This window comes from Gymnogyps californianus, chromosome 20 (assembly GCF_018139145.2).
Source record: "Gymnogyps californianus isolate 813 chromosome 20, ASM1813914v2, whole genome shotgun sequence".
Taxonomy (NCBI): domain Eukaryota; kingdom Metazoa; phylum Chordata; class Aves; order Accipitriformes; family Cathartidae; genus Gymnogyps; species Gymnogyps californianus.
Genome location: NC_059490.1, coordinates 9,299,876 through 9,316,237, shown reverse-complemented (window position 1 = coordinate 9,316,237; position 16,362 = coordinate 9,299,876). Strand labels below are relative to the sequence as shown.

The window sequence follows — 16,362 nt, the reverse complement described above, 5'->3', positions numbered from 1 at the left end:
AAATATCTGACTTTAAAAGCCCAAGGTTAAGGTTCTCTAAGGTTCTCTGCATCATTGCTGGGTTTGACATCAAATCTGTTTTCAGCTGGAATCTTTACTCTTCCCCCCTCCCTTCTCCTTCATTGCCCACGGTGCTGTCATCAGTGGCAAACACCTGAGAAGAATTTATGATAACCAATATTGCTAGCTATTCAACTTGCCTATTTTAACCAGTGAGCCATACTTCAAGCAAGTGAAATCCTTTCTACCTCCTTCTGCTAAGTAAGAAGTGCTTAAGAAAAAAGGAAAAAAAAAAAAAAAAGAACAAAGGGCTTCAGCACCGTTTGTGCAGGCAGGATGAGGAAACATGCGATTCATGGGATTAAGGCTTACTAAAGAAACTGAGCATACAAAAGTGGAGAGGAAAAGAAACAGCTTAAAAAGACTGACACAAGAAATTCTGGAATGATCAAAGATGACTTTATAAAGTTTTATCTTAACTTCATTCTAAATATACAGAATAAAAAATGTCAGCTTCAGCATTTTGACATCAATCATCTCTGCTAACATCATGAAGTTTAAGGGGGTGGCTTTTCCAACCGAGAGCACGTGCAATGCAATGGGACACTGGAGAATTCAGATGGACTAGCCTTACCATGAGGGACATGCAACAGTTTGTATCCAACCTGTATTCGTTTATATACATTGTGATGGTCTTGAAAGTTATGGAAAAAGCAGAACAGCCACCCTTCAAAATAAAAAGTTACCCTTAAGTCAGTCTGAAGTTAAATCAGGAAATGGAGAGTATTAAATCATCAGTTTTGGAAGTAATTTGGATGGACAACATTTGTGTTAAGCACCATTTAACATCACGTTGTCCATCCTGTATAACACAACTCAGACTTGTAAAGCATTTATACCTTACCTTAACATTTATAAGTTTGTCAATGAAACGCCTGCTCTAACATCCAAATTACTTTCAAAATCAAATAAAAACTTGTTATAGTTGAAAATTGATGTTAAAAAGTTTTCCCCCATTTTGAATAATGCTGATTTTTAAACATATGGAAAGATGTGTCATTTTTTGTGTCTGCTAAAGCCCATTCCAAGGGTTTTTTTGCAAGCTCATTTGGTTTTTTCTTCAGAGTACATCTTCTGTTGCAGTCGTTTGGCATAGCTTTGGGCCATGGAGTTGATTATAGATAAGATAAAATAACAAACCATGACAATCACCAATTTTTCAAACATCCAGGATAGCCAGTTTTCCCCCTGAAGAGACAAAACAGAAGAAGGAGGAAAATGAAGATTAGTGGACGGCACAATGGAGAATTCTCCATTTTCTGGGTGAAAGGGAAGAGCCTAACCATTTTTTTTATTATGTAATTTATCAAATTAAAAACAGGAACCAAGTGCAAAATGACAGGATTCCTGCAGGTCCCTCTGTAAAGCTGACTTCAGTCCCTTGAAAGACAATGCAGGAGGGCTTGCCAAATACCCTGCAGGGCAGATGATGAATCCTTGATCACTACTAGTGTGCTAGCGAAGTGATTTATTATTCCTAGTATTGTTTCGTCTTTGCTAACAATTCATAGAGTTCAGAATTAGCAACCCCGACTGTCACTCCCTGTCATGTTCACTGCAAAGAAAACAATAAGGTCATTGGTTAACAATGTTTTTTTCCTAAACTGCATATATTGTGTTATCTTCCAATTAGTATCCGATTCTTCTGGTGTCACCAGAAGTTAACGCGATGACCTCGGCAGTCCCACTTCGAGCGCTTTCCATGGCTACTCTTAACTTGTATTTTTTTGTCAAAGGAGGGCAGCAATGCACTGCACGAAAATTACTTCAATGTGCATAAAAGGAATCTGCATATTTAGTTATTCCAGCCTGCTCCTCCCTAATTGAGTCTCTTTTGTGGTAAGAAATGGGCAAAGAAACATCTGTAAGAGCTACAAGTATTACACGTGAAATGTAAGTTAGATTAATGGATTTTCTCTAAAAATGCCTTAGTATCCTAAGGAATTTCATGTCAAAGTTGCTCTGTCCCCACTGAAAATCCAGGATATGTTTTCTGAAGGACCTTTTTTGTATGAAAGGACACTTCTGCCCCTTTGTACTGACTAAACACCGTATTTTTCTTTGCCTTTCGAACACTAAAGGCTTGGGGATTTTGTTTCTCTTATTGGCCATTAAGCCACAGATCCTACTGGCTTCTCAAGTATTGATGCTGCACTCAGGCTGTTACCATTTCACATGTAAATGCAACTTTTTTCTGCTTAAATTTCTCTTTCAAAATAGGCATGCTAATATAGAGGCAAGACGTGCCATTGGCCTTACTTTATTGTTTTCTTTATTCTCCAAGAGGTTTAAGTCCAGTTGCATATACAATTACAGTATTATTTTTAATTCCCAGGTTGCTTTTAAAATGAGATTTTTATCTATTCCCTGGGCCACTGCAAATCTTTGAAAAACAGAATCAAGAGTTACACTGGTAAACCTGAGAAGTCAAAAGACAGCTCGAGAAGGGAAAAATTAACTGGGGAGGGAGGCAGAGAGGTTCTTACCTGTGGCACGCCACTGTCTGATTTGTGGTGAAGTTTTATCCTCTGAGCTTCCAAATATTCTTGAAATGGCTTCTGAAGAGAAGGACCTATACTTGGAATAGCACTGATGCAAAGTTCATCCCAGAGAACAAGACAAAATAGGGGAGAAAAAAAACAAAAACAAAAAACATTTTTTTTTTTTAAACTTACCACTTTGACCCAAACAGAACAAAGTTCAGACTGAGCTACAGCTCAGAAGGGCATTGCTACTTGAGAAAACAGATAACCGCGAAATAAAGTGTATCTCATCTTTTTAGCTGATACTTCTGAAAGGGACATAGTTCCCCAGATCCTCAAAAAGTGCTTAAAAAGAAAAATATTTCAGAGCAAACCAGTGACACCACACTGCTGGTAACACAGAGAGAAGCCGTGAGCTAGAGCATTTCCTTAAAGCCAGGGAGAAGCCAGCTGAGGCTGTGCACTGGTGCAGTGCTGAGAATCAAATGAATGACTTCTCAGAAGTCCCACATTTATCACCAGCAGTTCCTGTAAGAACTGGTTTGAACCGATTAATAAGGAAATGACTTGTGCTTGTGTCATCCCTCAGTTAAAAAAGAAACTGCTCGCCCTATGACTTGCCCCTATCTTCTCAAAGAAGACGGCCCCTTTCTCAAACTAAGTCCTTATTAGGACAATCTGTGCGTCATCCTTACCCAAAAAGAATGCATTAGCAAATTCTGCAGGCGCCTCCCACAAGTCAGTGATTAACAAAGGAACAAAGAAGGAACTATGAACCCTGTTCTGAATCATGCCATGGTTTATGGCAGATGACTTGCACAAAAGCTACAATACGTTACTAAACACCTTGTTCTTACATTCACGTTAGAAAGATCACGGATACGTTTTTGGAACTAAGAACCCTCTCTCACCTCCACGGCGTAAAGGTGTTAGCGCCGGACAGACTCACGGCAGCCTCCAACTCCCATTCTGCAAATACCACAGCCTGTCCAGACTTCAATCAAAAACAACCTAGGTAATTTTTCTTTAAATCTATACACCATGCTATTTAGCAGGAGGTCCAAGGGGCTTAAAGATTGTCACGATATTTAAAAAAAAATAAATTAAATACTACACAGAAGAAATTGCCACTAGCAACAACACTGGCTCAGCTGGTGTGGTGAGAACACATGCACAATCTGAAGGCTCCCAAGGTTTCAGCCACACATCTACACCAACACACCTAACTCCAGCCACGGGAGAGTTCCCGTTACTGACAAACGCCATTTTAATTTCAAAGAGAATGGAGATTTTAATTTAGTTTTTTTAATTTTAAAGAAATTAATATGGTCTTCTACATTAAAAAAAAGTCACCTAAATTTCAACGCTTCAGTTTTGATTCTTTACACTACTACTTCAGGGAGGATGTAGTAAAACACACTTCAGACACCAAGATACACAGAGACAGTTTTACAAACTGATCATCTCCTCTCCGAATGACTGCGGCAGGGCTAGATCTCTAAAATTATTTTCCTCAGTCTCCTGATTTGACACAATATTCCCTTTTCCAGGCTAAAGCCCATTTAAAAAAAAAAAATCTTTCTAATCTTAAGAATTTATGAAAATGCACAGACCGAAGAAACAAAGTAGCTCACTCTCCTCCACTAAATCCACTTCCTTCAATAGCCAGGGGCAAATAATTTTTTTGAACATATTTACAAGAAAAAGATTGCTTCCCTCATGATTCACCATCACGATGATACAAATGGGTGAGTAAATTCTGTGCCTGGACTGGTAAAATTTCAAAAAAAAAAAAAAGCAGACACTAAAGCACGTCTATTACACATTTTACACAAGAGTATGTCAACTTTTACAAATGATTTCCAGTTTTTCAGAACCGTCCCTTATGAAGCTGACTATTCGTGGTAAAAATTCTCCTAATGACTCGCCGATCAGTACGAGTCACCGTTATAAAAATGAGTTACATTTTGAGGTTTCTTTTCTTTTTCGAATGCCCCTTGGAAGCCTGGAAAAGCTACTGAAAAGTAATAGTTTACTTTTAAACTTCTGCATGATTATGAAATGAGGAATATTTAAATGATGAGAGATGAATGATTAACAGAATGGTTGTTCAAATGCCTCCATTTTTTTCTGAAAACTGAACTAAGTCAGTGCCCAATTAGCATTAAACAACAGAGCAAAGACATGAAACCCAAGTTCAGACGGCTTGAAGAGATCCTGGTGCATCAACCCTGTATTTCAAAGCTTTTTTCACTAAAAGTATTCAGCTTTTTTTTTTTCTTTTGTGAGCATGACTAAGAATTAAGTGCACAACATGCATTTTATTAAAGCTATTTTGAAGAACTGTAAGATCCTGAATGCAAGCACCTTGGCTTCTAAAAGTCTGCAATATTTTGCACATTCACAGAGACTTTCATGCTGAAAAAAACTGTGCATAAATTTAAATAAGGAGTAAAATGAAGCAGAATAACACCTAGGAAATCATGAATCCACAGTACTAGGAATAAAACTATTGAAATCCCGTTTCAGCAGGACAGTATCGGTTACTTGTACTCTTTCGACAAAATGCAATCATTCAATCAACCAGCTAACACATACGTCACCTCATATCCAAAGCGTAGACATAATCTTAGATCTAAAAGTCTTAAAAACCAGTTTTCATTTTATTTAGTTACAAACAAGTGAGTGGTATCCCCTCACAAACCTACTGAAGTTCAACTCACTAACCCTGTTCTTACCAAAGGAGAAGGGGGAAGACTTCAGTATACATTTTCAAGGATTACACTCGAACCAGAGGCAGGTACGCAGGCAGAAGGAACAGATTTGCATCATAATTCTGCGCCACTTAGCAATGACTTTAAGATACACCTTCAAAAGACTGCTGCAGTTTCAGGAGCCTAGACGCAAACCACAAGCATATTTACACATCCGACTTCAGAAGGCAAGATGCTGGAAGATAACCCTGTTTGTAGAATAATCTAAAACCAATTCCTTGCATTTTCCTTTGAGAATCAAGCCTATTGTCTTTCAAATGAAGAATACGAAAGGATAAGAAAATAAAAGGACCTTAGTGCACAACAGAACTTAGCTCATCCACACTTTGTAGTCTCTAGCTGCCAAAACAAAACACACAAAAAAAAACCCCAAACCCCCAAACGCAACCTGCTGTCCCTTCCTTAAAGGCTTAAAATGTAGCTTAAGGACTTGAATTTAAAAAAAAAAAAAAAAAAAAAAGCAATGACATACATTTTACTAGTTGCTATCGTTGTTATTAATGAATTTTGCAGTTACTCAGCAACGAGGATGCACTCCCAGGAAGAGAGGTGCTGTTCTTGTGTATTCTGTCCTTTCAACAACATTTACTTGAAAAACAAAGAGACTAGCTACAGTTTTACCGTAAGATTCAGAAAAAAATGCTTTGGATTTTTTTTTTTTTGAGGGGAAAAAACCTCTGAAGAAATTTTGATTCAGAAGAAATTTTAGAAAGTTAACATTAAACACTAATTTTTATTTTAATTCATTCTGATTCTCTGATAAAACTCAATGTTGGAAATGATGGAATTGAAACTGAAAACAGACTTCCAAAAAATTGCACTAGCCTTTTGTACAGCCTAAATTCATTAAAATCATAACATTTCAGTAAAAAACATTACTTGCATTCTAATACTACAACATAAACACCCATTAAGAATTTTGCTTCACTGAACAAAACACTGTGGAAGCCTGTTTTCAGAAGTATTACCTGCTATTTGGAATTAAACAGATGTATCCGATTTTTTTTTTTTAATTAAGAGCCACGATTTCTATCCAAATTAAAAATTAATTAGCTTTCTTCCCCAACAAATAAAACAAAACTTCACATCTATTTGAAGCACCACACTACAGAGATTCAGCAAAGTTGTTCTAGGATTAGTTTAAAAATTACACCAACTATGTACGGATTCTGACAATGTGACTCTTAAAACTTCTATTCCAGTTACAGCAAAACTGTGTTTATCAAAATACACTGTACAATTTATTCATTTGCTTTTCAAAGAATGACTGCCAACACTTGAACCTCAAATGCGTGTCACTGGTCATGAAGTGGTAGGAATGAGTTTTGGGAAACTTATCTTTTTAACAGAACCTTTGGAACTACAGGTAGGAGCTCTCTCCAACGGACGCGGACGGAGCACCAAGCCAAGGGGGGCAGGGAAGGTATTTTCCCTGTGCCAGCTTAACAAAAAGTAGAAAGTTATTCAATACTCCAGTCAACTCCGTTTTTACTGATATTAAAAATATTTCTTTAAAATGATTTAATCATATTTGCACTTTTGAAAGGCATATTTTTCATCTTACAAGACCTTTAAGAGTATGGGTTACTCCTGAGTTACTGAAATTGCAGAATTTATGCTTTTAGAGTTTGTGAATACTCAAATAATTACAAGCTGTGCTAAACACTGAAGTACAGTTCTCTATCAAATGCTGCATTTTAGTATCATTGCGCTAACATTTCACAAAAAATCTATCAGTCCACGATTTAGGATATAAAGTTCCCATCTTACAAAAACCTCTGCACATGCGCATATTCCCCTACTCTTCCAGAGAGGAATGTTAGAATTAGCAACTATTTTCAAGAAACACTGAAGTTGCCATTTTAGACCCACATTTTAGGAACATTAATACAGTGGGGTTTGTACTGCTAATGAAACTTTCTCATTTGTAAGAGGCCTCTAACAGCAAGTGATGATTGAGCAGCTGATTAACCCTAAGCAGTTCTTAAACTCCATTTATTCTGATGGAAATTAAAAATGTAAATAAGAACTTCAGTGGCATTCAGTTCTGAATTTTATATTCAGCAGCTCATATGAGCAACTGGAATCAGTCCCCCAGTTGCGATGATCAAGAAACATTAAGCGCTGCAGGTTTAAAAACATGGAAGTCTGTTTTATCATGGAAATAATAATCCGAAGGGAAATGAGAACTGTAGTAATTGAATAGATGGTGCAAACAAGCCTCCAGGCTCCCAGGCTGAAACACACCAAAGCCCTGCTTGGAAAGGTGATGCAATATTGAGTCACAACCCCATTTTATGGATGATCTCTCTAATATCCACAGCTGTTAATTTGGAAAAACCGTTTAACTGTTAACACGGGGACTGATTTTGTCAGACTCTCTGGCATGCACACTCTGGCCTCGTCCGGACCCTCTCAGAGTCTGGGGACAAACAGCGTCGTATCTATTTTGCTCAGATTCAGCTATTTGGGCTAGCCCAGCTATAGAAAAACATCCTTTTAGGAAATGCCAGCACTACAATTCAAAATGAAGACAACAGCGAAAGAAATTTGGAAACAACAGAAAACCAAACTAAGAGGAAAATATCATTGTGCGTTTTGTCAGCACAAACCCTGCACACGTTCAGGATCTCACCCTGCCCTCCCGCAGCAAGCATGGCCCAAGGCCAGAGATTATCTCCTTCTACAGAAAAGGGAGTTAAGTGGCACTGAAGAATGTGACAAACGAAGGAGGGAGTGTGCTGGGATGGAGTCTTCCCTCCCAGTACCTCCAACTCGTTTTTTTTAATAATTTATTTAAATCAGACTAGCTATTGACAGCTAGGCCAGAGGGCCAAAGCAAAGGCTTTCACCTTCCAAACAATTATGCAAAACATCATTAAATCCTCCCACACAGAGTTTCTCTGTATTAGATTCACATTTCTCCATTCCCCTGTAAGAACACAAGAAAAATCCATCCTGCAGCTCAACAGCAATAAGGCATTTAGTAAGAGGCACCATAGTTGGTTATTTTAGCCATCCCTCCCTCAAAAGAAACTGGAAGTTTTGCTCCAGCATGGTATCAACCTCTTTGAAAGTTAGACATTTTATAAACGATTGAAAAATAGATTCCAACGGAAATATTTTTATGACACCAGACAATTAGCAAAGCTGATTAATTTGCCTACCGTCTTCACTGTCTAAACAGAGCACCTTTCTTCCTGCCAGTTTATCTGAACCTTCAATGGTTAATTTTTTTCCAGACAGTGATCTAAACAGGCTTAACGGCTAGTATTTTAATGAGCTGTCATTTCCTGTGCTGATAAAGATTCTCACAGTATTTAAACCATCCATTTCCCCGAGGCTCTGCCAATACCAGGACCCTGCGCAGTGACTCAGAGTGGACCTCAGGCTCCCCGCCTGACTCAGCCCGCCGAGATGATGCTGCAGCAAATCTGGACCCTGGCTCAGGGAGAGCGGTCACAGCAAAACCTGGGCTCCCACATCAGGCAGGGAGTAACCACAGCCTTCAGCTTCTATCGCCGCCAGTTGGGCCTCAGAGTGTTTGGTGAAACTTAGATGTTATCTGCCTTCAGGGTTCTAAAATTGCGGAAAATAAATCTGGTTTATGGTCAGGATCAACAGAAACATTTGGGGGGTTAAAAGGCTACTTGGCAGATTCACTTGCTTTATGAGATGAAGAAAGAAACTATCTTATTTGAAGATTACCAAACTAAAATTGTTACACGTTTGACATCATTTATACCTGGAGCTACGCTCCAATACCCACGTTAAACCAAGCCGTCTGCAAAGCATTTTTCTTGGGACATTCTGTTATGTTAAAATCAATGCTTTCAAAAATAGGAATTGCAACATCTCAAACTGCTGGTTCCTAACTCTGCTCAATACTGCTCTTTGTAAGGAAACTTCTATTTGTATTTTAAAGATATATTTTTGTACACAATTTAGAAAAAAAAGCTTGCTTGTTCGGAGTTAAATCCTACAAGCCTTTTGCAAATAAACTTTAATATTCTGTTGTGATCCACTGGAAGGTTTTCAACACCAAAGCTACTCAAATTTCATCCACAGCTGTGTCCCTTTCAAGAGGCTAAAGCCTTTTTTGTGCAGAGCTGATCTATTGTGTACAGGGTGTACTACGAGGGCACAGTCCCACAGGTTTCTGATAATACTTGTGGGAGGAGAAACATTGATTTATTGTACCAAGAAAAGTCAGGTGTATTGGTATAACCTTCCAGAAGCATTCCTCTCAGGAGATTTTGAAGTCACTGCTCAGTTATCCATGTTCTCAGCCACTTCAGGTTATTTTCGGTTGAATTCTGCTACGCAGGTTTTATTTTAAATATTGATTGGAACCTATTTTTCAAAATATCCTTTAATGAAGACGCCGGTTCAACAGGATGCGGACTTTCTGGCACACACGCGAAACAAAGGTCCACCAAGTCAGAAGGTGTGGTTGCCAGCTTGGGCCTGGCTGCTTTGACGCCGGCCTGCCCAGAGCAGAGCTCTGCGAAGCAGCGGAGACGAGCCGGCAGAGGCCACGCGAGGCGGTCGTACCCTGCCGAAGGCCCCCCAAAAACCCGGGCAATCGCATGGCACAATGCGAATCAAAAAAAGGGCGCTTCCCACCCCAGGACACCTGATTGCTGGGGCAGCCCTTGCTATCACTGTAGCTTCTTGACTTATATTCTAAAGAAATAACCTAAACCTATATTGTAAATGGTTTTTGAAAAAAATATACGATCCTTAAGCAAACTTTCCAGTTACATTGGTCACCATGATTTCATTTGTACTTTTTTCATGAAAGGAACATCACGCTCCTTACAAGAATCAACTGAGATTAAGTTAAGTTGTGAAGCAAAGAATTATGGCACAATAAAAAGCAGCAAAGGGGGTTGCCAAGGCAATGGTTCAAGTACCTGTTACCAAAAAACTGTTTTTCCTTTAAGACGTGCAGTCATTCAAACTGGCCTGCACAGCTGGTAAGTGTGAAAATTTGTTCCACGGAAACCACCAGGTTAAGAAACCTTCAGAAGCACTGATATTTTTGGGTGGATTTTCAGGTCTGAGTTTGCTGAATTACACTTCACACGTCTCACCCACAGAACATGGCACTAACAAATTAACTTCTAAAAATCTGTGGAAGTATGCAATTTTTTTTTTTTTTTTTTTACATGCATTTCACTGGCTTCTATTTAAACTTCAGATTAGTTTATTGACTGTTCATTAATTGAATAGATTAGTCTCTACTTCTCTTAAAATCAGCAAGGCATCATTTGCTACAGGGAGTAGTTCACTCATTTTGCTAAGAAGATCGCATACCTGGTGTATCACATGAGCACTTCTCAGTGTTCATGCCTCCCCTTTGTGTAACTCTCACAGCCTCTGTAATTAAGGCGTTCTGCAGCCTACGTGAGTTTATCGTTAACTTAACAGTAGGCAGAGGGAATCTCTCTGCCCAAAGGGTGGGATTTGTCCAAAAGGGATGCACCGTACCACTTGCCACTGAAGTTCAGATGCTTCTGAGGTGAAGGCCACGAGCTGCCCAATGCTATATGAAACATGTTTATGAATTTTTTAGATGTCTATTGGAGTTCTAAAGTTATTAGCTCATTTTCACAAAATATGAACCGAGCATGCTGAATTTCAAAAAAATTAGATTTTTTTCCTTTCTGAACATTTACCCAGAATTGATGGCAGACAGTTTTGTGGATGGTGTGTGCTTTGAGAACTATTTCTTTTAGTAGTTTTCTGGGAATTCTTAATCCACATTTGAAACTGCCACTTCAAAGAAAATAAGATCGTGCTTAAAAGCAATATGCTTAGTGTGACTTCATAAACAATCCTGCAGCTGTAGGTAAAAAAAATTAAACTGAAAGATTTCAGAGCCAAAATAAAACCCACAACACACATGATAATTAAACATTTTAAGTGGGCTAGCTTTGGCCTAAAACCAGCATCAAAGTATTTTACATGGATGATCCGTAAGTTAAACGCTTCTTTAAGTGACAGAGTACAAGACAAAACTCTTACACACCGTCTTTCCTCACAAAAGCTTATGAACGTAATACAACCTGAGAGAAAACATTATCCTCTGCTAGCATTTTAGACAGCAACAATACAACTTTAAACTATTAACTGGTAGAACAGGTTGATAATTACCAGCCTCATGTGAGCTACCAGTGTCTTTGTAATCCTCTTCAGCTTTGGTTTCCAGACTCCTGCTGGCTTCAGTTTCTTAAATCCATCCCTGGCTCCCTGTTCCTTCCAACAAGGCTCGCTGCAGCACAGCTGCCCTTTGCCTTGCTGCCGCCACCACCCATCCCTCTCACCTTGTTCTTTGTACACTAGCTACCACCAATGTTTTCAAAAATTTTTTGTAAACAGCTTCTTAATTTCCTGCCACATTTTCTTTTCCTTTTCTTTCTTTCTTTAATTCATATAAGGAGCATTTTATGATCCTTTTGTAATGGAGACCTAGACAAAATGGTAAAATCAAATCGCCCTAAATTATATTAAAAAAGCCTGGTTATGGCAGGCTTAGTGTGCAATGCCAGCAGCATCCAGTAACAGAAGTAAACAACTACTGAGCTACGGGCAAGGTCTGCAGGTGAATCATTTTTGCTTTTTGACTACGACTCATGTAGTTATCGAGAAATTCTCTCTGGCTTATAAAATCAAATATTCTCAGACTTTATCTCGTAACTTAATCTTCTGTCTAGATTTTAGTTATCCTGTATATTAGTATGTTCATTATTTTAAAGCGTTGTGCTTAGACATTTCCTATTGTGTAAGAGCAATATCCCAGACAAAAAAAGTCTTAAGTCATTTTGTCAGCTAGAATTTGACTAAAATAAAGTTACTGACCATTAAGTAGAACTATATTTTAATTTAATAATAAGGGATGTAATGCAAGCTATTGTTTAACATGTTTTGTACTCCACTCTAAAAGAAATTGATGAGGTAATGCTAGCAGACAGCTTGAGAAAAGTCAAGGATACCGGGACATTCCAAAAATCTTACTGTCTCCCGAGAACATTTTTTAACTCTGACATCAACCATCTAATAAAATCTGAATCCAGCAGAGGTCTTGTGAATGCATTCGAAGTAATTTGATGCAAAATTATCTCCAAGACAGATGAAGTAGGAAAAAACTACTAGTTTTGGCTCGAAGACTTGCAGGAGAGTAAATCTTGGGAAATATACCTGACCTAGCAGCAGTGCAGATCAGAAGTTAGTAGTAAATTGTCTAGTGTGACTGATGCTAAGAAAAGCTAACTAATGATGGTTAAAAGTAGCCACATTTCTCTCTTTTTTTAAAATAATGTTCAAAACAACAAATTAATTTTGAAGTTTGTTACAAACCAGACACCCAATCAGAAGATCAGGAAGCAATAAAGTCAGGATTTGTTTCATTAGTGAAATGCCCTAGAATGTTTCTTCTGACACTCCTTTTTCCTTGTATAGCATTACTACTTCAAGTTTACATATTTTAAAAGGAATTATTTCCAGACATTCCTCCCCTGAAACTGTTCTTGAGGAGCGTGGCTTTTTGGATTTGACGTGAAAACAGTTATTACAGTTTGGATAGCAAAGTGTCAATCAATTTGCCCCATATAACAAGTGAAAAACCTTGGAAAAGTGGAAACACCTTAGAATTTATTTTATGGATCCATATTAGGTGTCTAGTTTAAAAAAAAAAAAAACCACAAAACAAAACAACCCCCACAACACTAAGGCTTTCTATTTAAATGTTAGAGACTCACATTTAAAACTTTAAACCTGCATCCCTGACATTCATCTGCTCAGTGTACTGAAAACAGGCAGTAGATTTCCCCCCCAGAACACAACTGTTCCTTTGAACAATTAAGCACGAATTTTTTATGAAATCCATATGATTTGATCTAGTTACCTACATTTAAATTAATTAAGTTGCATATTTTGTTTGCATTCAAGCAGTTTATGAAACTTCTGCATGGTTAGAGAGGCACCGTTGCGATGTTTTCTGCTGGATTACCAGGCAGGAAATGTTAACATCAACAATGGATTTTAAAATTACACAGAATTTCATGACTGAACAGGTAGGTATGAGGCAAAAATCTAACACTTCATCATCAGTGTCCGATCTTCATTCAAACCCACTGAGGCAACATGTAAGTATGTTGTTTTAATTGTCTTTTTTTTTTTCCCCGAACTGTTGTTAGCTGGGTTTTTGTTTAGTTTTCTTGTTTTAAACTGAATTTTTTCACTTAAAAAATAAAATAGTAATCAATTACTAAAGAACTCAGTCCAAGAAAAAAAAGAAGACAAACTTTATCAAAATCAGAACAGTTCATCCATGAAAACTGTCATTTCTCCTATGAAAAACCAAGTTTAATAGAATGGAGATAAAACTCTACACACCAAATTTGTCATTCTGACATTTTATGAGAGATTTAATATTTTAAACGTATAAGGTAGTTCAAATTACGGAAGATGTTTCTTGTCATCTTGGGACACTGCATAAATCACAACAGTTCTTTCATTTTTTGCCATAGGATCGCACCACAACATTGAAGAAAGTCCATAAAAACCCAGTCTATCTGCAGCTAAAAGTGTAGCGACCTATAATTGGAAGAGCTGTATCATATTTCTGGGTGAAAGTTAACCGTCGGCACTCTATACTCAGGCCATCTGACCTGCAGTGCTATTATGTTTCTTGAAGTACTTGAAGCCCTTGAGGTGAGGAATGCAGTTGCAAGTAAGACCTGAATTATGTGTTGGCCAAAGCTTGCGCTTCGAAGCAAAGCACAGTTTTCAGCACATCTAATTTGACTCCTCCAGTATTTTTCCACTTAATGAGTGAAGGTATTACTGCATTAAAGAATTACTCACCCGATTAGGGACACCATCTGCTCCACTATATGTTTGCTGAATGTTATAATAACGAAAAGTTTCTGTAGGAAGGAAAACATCAGTTAGAGAAACATTTGATCAGAAGGGAAGCAGGGACAATGGGGTATGACAACTTATGTTCCTTTCCAACCAGACAGCTTCTCCAGCACTCACACGTAGTTTTCCCTTCTCTTTTCTTTCAAGATCTTTATTTTTCAATACTCTTCAAAAAGAGGCAGGATAGAGAAAAGCTGTTTACTTTATTATTCTATTTCCTCACAGATTTCATTTCTTGCAATGTTTTTGTAGCCTGTGTTACTAACCATTCGCATCCTCCCCAAACTTAAATTCCCAGAAGCTCAAGGTCACTTTACTCCGTCAACAATGTTTTAATGGGAAAACAGTCATCACTGTGCAGAAAAATTCACATCCCCTTACACAAACACATGTACTTAAAGATCACAGAAGTGAAAAATAATATATCTTTTAGTCCCCTAGTTCATGTGCTTCAGACAGAAACAACAAAAAAATACTTAGTGAAGAAGGAAGAGCCATTGAGTACCTGTCTGTTCAAAAAACTGAGATTGTCACTGTCTCTAATGCCACAGACTATTTGGAACAGAGTAATTTCAAAAAAAGAAACTTCTGTAACACACAGCTTATTTTGCAGAAAATCCAAATGTCCATAATTTTATCACTCCCTTCCTTTCTAGCACAAGTTAAAATTTTGTTAAAATAGCCTTTGCTAATTCCACTTTTGTCACATTTGACAGCTTGTTCATTTGCAAAGCGTGAGCAAGACTGTGCGCAGATGTGTATATACACACAAACAGTTCCCACAGTCTCCTTAAATCAATTTAAACATGATCTAAAGAGAACCGCATTCACTAGTCTGGAAATAAGGGATGTGACCAGAACTACACAAACTGATTTTGTGGTCCGGACGAAGAGGCCAGTTAAAAGCAGCTCCAGGATGGCCGCTGTACCAGAGTCACTCGCTTCCTGTCTAGAGAAAGACTTCATTAAAAGCCTTTTCCGTGACTCTTACATTTCCTAAATTCCAAATTGCAGCAAGATCACTACAAAAGTCAAGGCTATTGCACAAGAGTATGCTTGAAATCAAGCATTGCAGAGAAGAGAATTCTAATAGCTAACCGTATTACAAAACAAGATGATTTACCAACTGTACAAGACACTGGGAAATATTTTTTCACTTACATTTGATCTGAGCACGGAGCACTACAAATTACATAGCAAACATTCTGCTAGCTAAACAGGACAAATAAAATAATAAAAGGAATATTACACAAATACTATTTCACTTCTCTATGTTGCCAGACAAATTCTAACAGTACACAGATTTAAAAGCAGAAAGATTCAGGTAATACAAAAATGAGTGTGGAGAAAAAGTTGTTCTATCACAGTAAATGAAAGAATTTTCTGTTTATTATTTTCTGTTTAAGGACTGTGCAAAGTAAAACAACCATTTACAAAAAGATGGGAAGAAAAAAGGGTTGAAGATTGAAATCTTCTGTTCAGGGCAAAAGAAAGATTTTTAAGCAGCTTGATGAGGGTGCTAGACAAGTAATTGTACACTACTAATAGCTTCTGCTATTTTAATGTAGTGACAAAAGATTTCCAAGCAAGACAGCTATGGGACTGATGCAGTGCCTATGGGAGATGCTTAAAAAAAACCCAAGCCCCAGTTGAAAACATTGGTTCTAATCATTACAAATAGAGCAATGTAGTTCATGACATAGCACTAACCACACTGCCACCAGCGAAGACTGCCAGGGAATTAATACTTCATCTTTCGTTGGACAACATGGTGATGCATTTTAAAAGCGAGACTCAACATTTTTGAAAGCAACTGGAGATTCTGATCGCCAAATTCAGAACATCTGGTAAGGCTCTGAGTTAGCAAGAAAAACTGGACACACTCTGAAATCAGGCCCTTTCAAAATAATAGAGGCTGAGGACACCAAAGATTGCTAACCGTGCTGGAAAGCTATGGACAGTATGCCCAGAGACGTACCCTCAGTCTGCTCTCTGCAGGGCCTGAAGGGAGTGGGGTTTTCTCCACACACTCAACTGAAATAAAAGGGAGCATTTAAAAGTGCCGCTTAACCGGTAAAGGCTAGTTGCAGTGCTCTTTGAAATGAGTATTTGTTACC

General features: G+C 38.0%; 1 protein-coding gene across 4 annotated transcripts in view; it reads right to left on the bottom strand.

Annotated features, from left to right (window-relative positions):
- Positions 1-448: 448 nt before the first annotated feature.
- Positions 449-16,362, bottom strand: part of VMP1 (vacuole membrane protein 1) — a 70,195-nt gene continuing 54,281 nt past the window's right edge. For all 4 annotated transcript variants that reach the window (XM_050908961.1, XM_050908962.1, XM_050908963.1 and 1 more), the window contains 3 exons: positions 14,189-14,250; positions 2,547-2,649; positions 449-1,248 (listed from right to left, as the gene is read on the bottom strand). In XM_050908961.1, coding sequence (XP_050764918.1) covers positions 1,105-1,248; positions 2,547-2,649; positions 14,189-14,250 — 309 coding nt within the window. In that variant the 3' untranslated portion in view covers positions 449-1,104. The remainder of the gene's footprint in view (positions 1,249-2,546; positions 2,650-14,188; positions 14,251-16,362) is intronic.